Source organism: Enhydra lutris, unplaced genomic scaffold (assembly GCF_002288905.1).
Source record: "Enhydra lutris kenyoni isolate GAN:26980312 unplaced genomic scaffold, ASM228890v2 scaffoldscaffold6, whole genome shotgun sequence".
NCBI classification, from domain to species: Eukaryota; Metazoa; Chordata; class Mammalia; order Carnivora; family Mustelidae; genus Enhydra; species Enhydra lutris.
In genome coordinates this window covers 4131774-4142639 of record NW_019154090.1, presented here as the reverse complement: position 1 = coordinate 4142639, position 10866 = coordinate 4131774, and the positions used below count along the sequence as shown (strand labels likewise).

General features: G+C 50.1%; 1 protein-coding gene across 1 annotated transcript in view; it reads left to right on the top strand.

Annotated features, from left to right (window-relative positions):
- Nucleotides 1-10866, top strand: part of LOC111141614 (GNAS complex locus) — a 53786-nt gene continuing 42920 nt past the window's right edge. The window contains 3 exon segments of the mRNA XM_022494306.1: nucleotides 1-1894; nucleotides 2119-2187; nucleotides 2190-2237. Of these exon segments, the coding sequence (XP_022350014.1) occupies nucleotides 1-1894; nucleotides 2119-2187; nucleotides 2190-2237 (2011 nt within the window).

Sequence of the window (10866 nt, the reverse complement as noted above, 5' to 3'; positions counted from 1 at the left end):
ATGGGCGTGCGCAACTGCCTCGACGGCAATAATATGTCAGGACAACGCGATATCCCCCTTGAACTCGGGGAACAGTCCGAGCAACCATCTTTGGAGGCCCCAGGGGCAGCTGCCCCCAGTCCTGGGCCTGGCGCAGCCGAAGAGATGGAGACCGAACCGCCTCACAGCGAGCCCGTCCCCCTCGAGATTGAAGGCGAGGCCTGTGGACCCCCAGAGGTCTCCAGGCCCAACTTCCAGGACGTGGGAGAGGCCATCGAGGAAGCAGGAGCCCATGGAGGCTACAGCCCACCTCCTGAGGAAGCCATGCCCTTCGAGGTCGAGCAGCCCTGCTCAGGAGGCTTCTGGCCTACCCCGGAGCAGCCTGGAGACACCGCTGGGGCCTGTGCAGGCCTGGAGGTCTTTGGCCCAACGCTCGTGGAGCCCGGAGCCTTCGGTGATGCCAGACCAGGCCTGGGAGGCTACAGCCCTCCACCTGAAGAAGCCATGCCCTTTGAGTTTGAGCAGCCTGCCCAGGGAGGTGGCAGCCAGCCTCCCCTGCAGGTCTCAGACCTCGCTCCAGGAGGCCCAGGTGCGGGGGTCTTTAGCACGCCTCCCCAGGAGCCCCAAGCTCTCAGACCTGCAAACGCAGACTTTGGAGGAGACCGCAGCCCTCCCCCTGAGGAGGCTATGCCATTTGAGTTTGATGGAGCAGCCTTTGGGGACGACAGCCCACCCCCTGGGCTCCCCCGAGCTATCCCACAAATCGACGGCGGCGGCGGCAGCGGCCAGTCCGCGGCAGCCGCGGTCTCGAGTGCGGTCCTCCTCGCTCCCGCCGCGAACGAGCCCCCCCTCTGGGTCCCAGCCGCCATCGGCAGCCCATCCCGAGAGGCTGTCAGATCTCCTCCACACCTCGCGGGCGACAGCCCCCCGATGGAGATCTCCGGACCCCCGCTCGAGATTGGCAGCGCCCCCGTTGGGGTCGACGACGCTCCCGTCAACATGGACAGCCCCCCAATCGCGCTTGACGGCCCGCCCATCGAGGTCTCCCGAGCCCCAGTTAAGAGAGAGCGAGCAGAGGGAGAGAGACCCCCAGTTGAGGGAGAAGCAGCCGAGATGGAAGGAGGCTCAGCCGCAGCTGCTGCGGAAGGAGGAAAAGTCCCCTCTCCGGGGGACGGAGCCCCAGACGCCGGGGCCAAGCCTGCTGCTCCAGCCGCCGGGGCAGCCACGGCTGCCCCTGACACTCCAGCCGCCGGGGCAGCCGCTCCTGCCGCCCCTGACGCTCCAGCCGCCGGGGCAGCCCCAGCCGCCCCTGACGCTCCAGCCGCTCCAGCCGCCCCAGCCGCCCCAGCCGCCCCAGCCGCTCCAGCCGCCGGGGCAGCTGCTCCTGCCGCCCGGGCAGCCCCTGCCGCCCCTGCGTCTGGAGCCCGACCCAAGCTCCGCTTCCTTAGACCCCCCAGCCCCGAGATCCAGGCTGCCGATCCGCCTACTCCGCAGCCTACTCGCGCATTTGCCTGGCGGGGCAGGTCTGGCCGCAGTCGCGACGACGACGAGGGGTCGGTCAGCAGCGACGACCACAGCAGCGATGAGTCCGACGATGGGACCTCCGGATGCCGCCGCTGGCTGCAGCCCCGGCGAAATCGCCGCCGCCGAAAGCCCCGGCGCAACTTGCTCCGCAACTTCCTCATGCAGGCCTTCGGGGGCTGCTTCGGCCGATCCGAGAGCCCCCAGCCCAAAGCCTCGCACAGCCCCAAGGTCAAGAAGATTCCCCTGGCGGAGAAGCGCAGACAGATGCGCAAGGAAGCCCTGGAGAAGCGCGCCCAGAAGCGCGCAGAGAAGAAACGCAGCAAGCTCATCGACAAACAACTCCAGGAGGAAAAGATGGGGTACATGTGTACGCACCGCCTGCTGCTTCTAGGTAATGCGGCGGACTCTGCCCGCGGGGAGCAGGGCTGCCGGGGGATCCCGGGAGGGGGTGGCAGGGCTGCCCGGTGGAGCTCAGGGCCTGGCGGCGGGAGGAGGGGGGTCCAGGCCGAGGCGGGAAGAGACTGCTAGAAAGTTCCAGTGAGGGGCCCTAACTTTGCCCTGGGAGCGGGAGGGGACCTCGGTTGGGCTTGGGTGGTCGAAGTATGTGCCCTCCAGGGAGAAAAGTGGTGCCGAGCAACACTGAGGGTCGTTTCCGGCTGGACAAGCCAGCGTCAGCGACCGTAAGATGCCCCCAGTCCCGGGGTGGGGGCCGGCAAGAAAGAAGGGGGCTTCAGGTGAGCCAGGAACTGCCGGGGAGGGGCCCCGGGGTTCCCCAGGCTAGGCCGGTTGGGGCCGTGGTGGGCTGGGGTCGTTGGGGAAGGTGCGCTCCTGCCTCGCCTGGCACTGCTGCTTGGACTCAGACAGCTTGTCGTTGGTGTGTGTTGGTGTCCATATTGTGTCCGCCTGTGCATGATATGCTCAAGTGTCCCCCAATTCGCATCCCTGGCACCCCCAGATTACCCGCCGACTGTGTACTCGTACTGGGGAACGGGCTGTCTTGTGTTTTGCGCCATGGCGCGGGCAAAAACTTTCCATGTTTTGCACACTCTGGTGGTACCTGTGCGCGGGCGCTCTGCAGCGGGCGGCGCGAAAAATGCGGAGGAGAAGGTGGTGGGACATCTCGGGGAGTGTGTCGGGCTGCTGGCGCGGGGGAGAGGGGGCCGCCTCTCGCTGGCCTCCATAACCTTTTTTCTGTATGTCTTTCTCTCTTTTTTCCCTTTGCGCTAAGCGTTTCCTCACTTCTCATTCGTTCGCCAAACCCTCCCGCCTTTACGGTTGAAAAACCAGACACTCAGGTATCTGGGGCGTCCGGGCTACACACATGCGTTCAGCATTCTGCACACACTCAGCTCACCTGTTGGGGGGATGATGGGAGGAGGGGGGGGAAAACACTCTTAATCTGCTACAGGCAGGTCTGGATCCAAACCTACATGGGGCTGGTTCCAAGAGGGTGGGCGTGGCTGTGTTTAAAAAATATGAAATAATTTTTTTCCTAGGGAAGAGCCCGAGGTAAGCCAATCATTTCCTCTTTTACAAAGAGTACAGTAGGAGGGGCTTGGTTTAAAAAAACTGTTATGCGTTGGGAGTGGAATGCTGTCTTGTCTTCGAAATGCAATTAAAATAAAAAAATTTTTAAAAATGTTTCCAGTGTATTTTAAGTATATGGACAAAATGTGGTAAAACTGTTGACCATGACTTGTGAAATATGTAAATGTTTGCATGTGAATCTTTTCAAGCAGCTTTAGCTGGGGCAGAGAGGATCAAAGGTAAGATCCTCTTCGAATGGACTTGGGATACCAAGAAATTAAAATGGTCTTATGTTCATAACCACATCTGGTACGTTTGGCAGCCCTCCACCTTCCCCTCCTTCTGTCTTCATCTTTCCCACCTTTAGGTGTCCTCTGGCCCCTCTAGGACTCTCTCCCCCCACCCACCCAACCCCTTCCTCCTCTCCACCTCCCTGCCTCTCTGGCCCTTCCCACTCCCCCCACTGCCCCTCCTCCAGCCTGGCCTTGGCTCCCATCTGAGGCTTTGGCTCCTTGTGCCACAGTCCATCAAAGCAGCAATTAACAAGAGTCTAAATGTGTGGCATGAATGAAAATTTGAAAAGTGAACCTCCACAATCTTAATTTCTTTATTTCACTCTCTAGAACCTTTCAAGGGATTTAAAGATCACAATTTCTAAAGCTGGGCTACATTTGTTGGCTAAATATTTTATAATGTGTGATGCTTTTTAGTAATGACATTATGGATAATAACCTTTGGCTTCTGTGACATGTGTGTCTTTCACAAATCACAGTTTAAAACATGGCGCTCATTTTAGTGACACCCACACGGGGAAATAATGATGTCATCGTTTTCCTAATCACATACAGAAGGGAAGCAGTTTTAAATTTGGGATGTTCCAACCCTACTATAGCCAGAGCCTTAGATGACAATGCATTGTTTCCCTGCAGGCAACTGCTTTTGCCATAACAGTCCCATTTCAATATTCTGAGCTTAGTTCTAGGACGCTGACCTCTGATGGGGAGGGGACACAAATGGATACAGACAGGAAGCCAGGTGACAGTGTCCACTCGCCCCCTAGTTGGCAGTGTCCCTTACTTGCTGGAGTCTCTGTTGTCTCATTTGGGACATGAGGCTTTCCCAGCAGATCTCCACTAGTCTCCTTTGCCGTGTCTCGAGTCCTCTATTCTGGGGGGTGGGGGGTTTGGAAAGCACAGTCCACTTAAATCAGGACTGGGGGCTTAAACCACAGATTGTGCCCACCCTGCAGCAAACTATCAGTCCATGTCTGGGGCCAAGCCTTGAGAATATTAGAGGTTTACCTTGCTCACCCTTGTTTTGTGTACAGAGTGCAAAATTAACCTCAATAAAAGGAAATTTGCTGGGGTCATCCTGCAGTTGCCCTGATTCTGCTCTCAGGGAGTCTCAGGGAGTCTCTGGTCAAGAAGACCAAAACTCAGGCATCTGAGACACGAGCCTGAGCCAGGACAGCTGGCATTACCTGCTGCCGTAATGCGGTTTGGGAAAACGGTTCGTTTCCGACCAGCCTTCATTTGGCAAAGTGACAAGAAAGGTAGCCCATCTGGGTCTGAGCTACTGATGGGGAGGGGGGAGAAGAAGAATGAGGACTTAAATTTAGGAGAAGACCTCTAGCTAACAGCCCGATTCTGACACAAAACAAGACATCCATATATTCCTACCACTGAAAATGCAGGTCAAAAGAGCATGCTTTCGTATGGTCACTAATTTGTGACATGCACGCTCATCTGTTGCTTTACAGCTGTGTGTGTGTGTGTGTGTGTGTGTGTGTGTGTGCTGTTTCCATTTTTATTGCCCAGTTTAACCACATTATAGGGAAATTTTTTTTAAAGGAGATAGATAGATAATCAATAACATGACTAAAATTCTAGAATTTGTAAGAGACGAAGACTTTTTCTTATTTAACTGTTCAAGAATAGACCATTTCCATGTTTTTGGAAACCCAATTTGGGTATGATTTCCCCCCCCTTTTTTTTAAGACTTGCGGGGGCAGGCAGAGTAGAATTTTTTAGTATCTAATACATTTTATTAAAACTGTGCAGGCAAATGCTATAGATAATAATGGCCAGCTTGCCATGACACTTTATTTATACAGTGAGTTGCAATTAATTGTATGATAATTTATTTATGCTACCAGGTACAATACTGATGTATTGCATTCCATCATGCAGAAGAGGCGCTTTTTTTTTTTTCCTAATTCTTCTTTAGTACAGCAATTTTTTCCATATTCAGAATGCCTCCACTGAGCTTTGTGGTGCAGTGGGAAAGGCATAGCTTATCAGGCCACCAAATCTTTAGAATTAAGAGAGACTTTTATGATTTTCCCTCTCTGTCCCCCCAGTAATATTTTATGCCTCTTGAAGGCCGAAATTTTTCCCTGCCTTTTAAAATCCAATTTCCCATAGATTTCTCTCAAAAAAAAAAATGTTTTCTATGCAAGTAGGTTCATTTTTATAATTTGCCCACATTATGTCTATCATGGGAAATTGGTATTAGGCAAAGAAAAGTGGGGTCCCTGGGCTTTTTGCACACCCCTCCTGACTTGAAAGGGACGGCCTCACTGCCTTCAGGTATAGTAACCAGTAATAGTAATGATCACGCATAATGATACCACATTCTTATTGTAGTTTTAAAAGCCTTTCATCTAAGTCACATTTGTCCTTTGAAATAGCCTTGGGCAATAAAAATGTGGTAGAACCCCATGTCATAGGCAAATAAACCGAGAGCTCAGAGATTAAATGTCAGGGACTTTTGCTCAAAGACTTCGAGGTAAGTGAAGGAATCAAAAGTTTCTAACTCAGATAAGACCCTGCTTAACAAAAAATGTGGTAATGGGCCACAAAGCATTATTTAAATGTAAAGCACGATGGTGAGTGTGCTGCGTGCTCTTCAAATCCCTTGTCAAGTGACAGGTGTCTCACAGTCTTCTGCTTTCTGAAGGATAGCCAGACCCAGCAGATCTCCGGTTATAAACGTCCATTGAGCGTACCTGACACGTGAGCCCCCCCGTTTCTGACATACCTATCATGGCTGGGGGGATATTTGGTTTCCACATTTGCTTGAACTCATCTGCCAACGCTGTAGCCTTAGTTTGTTTATTGGGCTTTGTTCTTTTTCAGCCGCAGGTTTCCTTTAGGCAACCTCTGTGGTTTTCTTCAGTGGGGTCTAAAGCTTTCCTTACTCAGTGTTCCACTAAAATAATAATAATAATAATAATAATAATAATAATAAATAATAATAATTGACAATAATACTAAAAAGTGGGCTTCAGTGCCTGGCTCCCTATACTTGCAGTGTTAGAGGAGGAGACAGCTTAAAATCCCGGCCTGCATCTAGTAACCCTATTAAAATCACTCTTGTTTTGATATTCTTCACAGTGATTTTTTTTTTAAAGTATTCCTTACTTTTTGTTGGGGCTTAATTCCTACTTTGCTTAGCAAGAGTTAGCGCATAGTCTTAGAAATCACCTTTGATTTTATGCAGGAACGTTGGTATTAAGCAAAAAAAAAAAAAAAAAGTGTATTTTTTAAGAGAAGGTAGTCTGATTGCCTAGATTTGAAATTCCTCATGCTGTCACGCCTCTGCTATTTTCCAGAGTCAGTTTCCCCACCAAATAGAACTCACTGTCACCTCCAGCAAAACTGTGGCACCCCAATGCTTCTACATAAAGTAACTTTCAGAAGACACAGAAATAGCCTTTCATTCAATAGAATTAAAGTTCGTTTCCACACTTCTTGATTTCTTGAGCTGGTGGCAAAGGGGTTCTTTCCAAACCTCCATCTTGTGCCTCCCGGGGTTCCTAGTGGAATGTGAAATTAACAAGCCGCTTGTCCATTTCAGAATCAAATTTCTCAGGAAGATTCACAATTTTCAACATAGGAAGGGCTGGGCCAATCGATAGGACAAGGTTGCCGCCGTCCCCCAGGTGAAACCCTCAAGCATTAGTCAGTCTAATAATTAGCCCTCTCCAGCCCTGGTGTCCCCCAGTAACAAGGACTCTGAGACTATGCCTCTGCTGACATTCTCCTTGACAAATTTCCTTGAATTAGACTGGAAAGGGGTTTTATCACATCAGGTTCCTGTTCTGGCCTGTGGTCACCCTGGGCGTGAGACCTTGACCTCTTCAGGGAGGGTGGGGAATTAGCCCCAGTCTGTCTCTCTTTGAGAGTCCTGCTGGAGGATCAGCAAATCCTCAGCGGCCTTTCTAAAAGTGAAAGGGACAGGTGGGAGGCTCCAGATAAAAACTACCATAGGGCTAGGCCAGGGAGCCTCTGAATGAGGGAGAGGAAGGGCATTTCCAGAAGAATCAGAGGAAGAGCTGTTGTTTTTCCACAATTCCTCTAAAAAGAGGGCCAGATACCAGAAGTGAAGTTACCCTCTAGAAATTCTCAACCCTGTATCTGGCACAGGCCCGTGCCCAAAATATGGTTACCATTGTTTCTAGAAACTTTCTTAGACTTTTGTCTCCCTGCTCCAAGTAAGAATTTAGGGTTTGTGTTTCTTTGTTTTCTCTATTCCCCATGAGACTGTTAACTTGTAAATTCTCAAAGTACTAGGCACCCATTCTTTCTCTACGTTTCAGATACACTCTTTGTACATACTGTACAGATAAGGGTCAGCTCTAACAGGAGACAGACGACACCTTGCCAGATTTATGGTTGTGTGAAGCCCCTCTCAGGGGAGTGACGTGGCCAAGAGAAGATGAGGAGAGAGACCTTGTTTTTACTTGTCCTAGAAAAGTTTCCCCCATCCCCCTTTCCTATCCCCCACCCCCTCTACCTCCTTCTCTTTTTATTATTTATATTATCCTCCAATCTGTAAACCAGCTCTGTACCGTGGTTGAACCCAGGGACCTGAGCGCAAATTGTTCTATGTTTACTATACATGCAAAAAAAAAAAAAAAAAAAGTTGTTTTCAGTTTCCCTTTCCAACAGCCAGATGGTGAAGCAGTCCAGCCAGTGGGAATTGAAGATGAGACCTCCAAGAATGAGGTAAGAACAACAAGAAAAAGCAATGTTTGATGTTTAATGATTGTTGATCATCCCATGCTCAGTTGGGTCTCGGACAAGCAGTGAGCACACAGTGCCCCCCTTTCACGTTAGAATTACCAGCGCCGCTGTGGCCGGGGCAGGAACTGGGGACTGGACCACGGGAAGAACGTGAGGGAACTGATCTGTGACATAGTCACTAAAATGAAGGGAGTGTGCTTCTGTTGTACTCACTTAGAGGGAAAACCCCAAGTTGAACTACAGGGTAATTTGTTAAACCTCAGGAGACTTTGGGAGCCTTAGACTTGTGGAGCTCTGCCCACATGCTAACTTGAACATTAGATCTTACTAAATGCTTCTTAATGATTCAATTTGGGGTGAGGAGAGAGGTGTATAAATTGTTATCTGATCCCAGACTTATTATGAGTCAGTCAGCGTTTCCGACGTTGTCACACACATTTGGCGTGTGGGACAGAGTAAGTACCTTAAACTGCCTTTAATGAGCTGATAATGGGAAGAAAGATCTCGTGTACCCACTTCCAAAGGAGCGCTGTGATCCGGCTCACGTCCCCGCTAGACCGCAGCGGCCCCTCCCAGGGAGGCCAGGGCCGCCTAGAGGCCCTTGACTGACACAGCTCTCGCCTCCCCCAGTCAACAGACTGTCACCTCCCTCCTCGTTCCTAATTATTAAATAGAACAGTTTTTTCTTTTGTCAGATCAATGGCTAGTGTGCAGATGACTGTGAGGGGATTTTTTTTTTTTTTTTTAAAGCAGGGAGCCTGCGTTCAGGTAAGTTTGTAGGATTTTTGGAAAGAAGGTCTAACGCTCATCCTAGTTAATGCCCCAAACTGAAGTCAGGTGGCAATGCTAGAGTCCAGGCCGAAAGGCCTGTTTCAGCAGCCTGGGTCCGACTGAAAACGACAGAGAGTTGATGGTGTCACTTGGGAAGAGTCTGGGTATTTATTATCAGTCCCTTGAGTTTTTTTGGCCTTCTTGGGCTTCTCAGATCGTGGAAAGTGTCCATCTTAATTCCTGACAGCTTCTGACTATATGGATCCAGTAGGCCTACAAGTTGCGTAAGGAACACAGTAAGAAAATCAAATCTGTCATTCAGGGGTCCTCCCACCCACTGCTCCCCACAAGTGTGAATTTTTGGGTCACTGACTGTAGTGGGGCCCAGAGGTGGTCAAGGTAAGTTGTTACTTCAGGTTGGCCACTAGATGGTGAGACGGTGTAAGGCAGAAAAAAGGTGTTGTATCTGTGATTAAATGAGAGAGGAAGGGGCCAGGGAGCAGGGGTGGGGAGGGTCCTGCTCCACTTCCACCCCCACCCCAGGACAGAGCCCACAATCCATAGGCCCCAAAGCTTTAGTGAGACCCAGCCCCTTTTTTTTTTTTTTTTTTTTTTTAAGTGGTGACATCTCCCTGTTGGCTAGGTGGTGGGATTTTAGGGGGCCATATCTAACACAAGGGTCCTCCTTAATAGGTCTACTGATATTTTGTCATACAGGCTCCAAAGGATGTCTAGCAGCATTGCTGACCTCTGCCTACTGGATGCCCATCTCTTTCTCCTCCAACTCCCTCTCTCTCTCTCCACATCTCTGTCCCTCCATCTCTCTCTCTCTCTCTCTCTCTCTCTCTCTCTCTCTCTTACCCACCCACACACCACCACCACCACTACCACCACTAGGTACATACACAGTGTGACAATCAGAACTGTGTCCCCTGGGGGACAGCATCATCCCCATTGATAACATACTGCCCTAACACATCAATATCAAATTCTGGGGAAGGTAGAGAGCACACGTGTCGTAACTCGAGCACCTTAAAAAGGAAAGATATCTTCAAAGAGAAGGTTCCTGACTCCAGTTACTAATGACCAGTCAGAAATGTTTGCCACTGTGGTGGTGACCCTGCATTCTTGGGTAGAAGTAATTTCTGAAAAATTGTGGAAAAGAAGGTGACCCAGATGACCCTAAATAGAATAGAAAAGGGAATTATCCCAGGGAAGTAAGTAATGAATTGGTCTAAGACTCCGATTAACGAAGTCAGTCTCATAGCTAATCAATGGGCCAGGATAAATCAAGGCTTAAATAGATTTTAACCCTTACATGATCGTCTCTACCACTTAGAGGTTCTTTTAGGAGCCTTTGTAGCAGGCTGCGGATTCTCCCTCTGTCTGGTGTGTACTAAATTTAGTCATTCTGCAGCGGGAGAGAAGGATTCAGGTGGCTATAAATACAGCCGCACTGGGATGGCTGGGCCCCACTTTGCACGTATCCCACAAAACATTAATGGAGCCTTTAATTGGTAGTGTCTGCGCACACACGAGGACGTAGGCTCTTAGCTGGGTCACCTGAGTCTCAGGGCCACAGGGGCCAACCCAACTGCATGCAAGTGACCCATAACCTTTAGCAACTGATAGTTCAAGGCAGGAAGTGACCTTGTGGGCTGGTGGGCGCCCATGGAAGGAATGCCTCTCAATGACTACCTGAGAGAGGTAAAATAAGATCTTTGGGAAACAAAACATAGTTGTGCCAGTAGAAGTCATGATCCAAGGACATTCCCTGATCAAGAGTCTTATACTTGGTCTTGGGTAAGATTGTCAATGCCCCCTCCTCCATCCTAGGGCAGAGTCTGTAACCAGCATCTCTTGTAATAATCATAACAAGACTAAATCATGATTTCATTTTTAAACCGTGGCCTGACCCACCCCCCGGCCCTTGCACCTAAACAGCCTCTCCCCCAGTTAATCGTTATAGAAGACGTTATTGCTTCTTTATTGTACTTTAAGCCCAACATATTTATATTTTCGTCCCCATCTGGTCTTC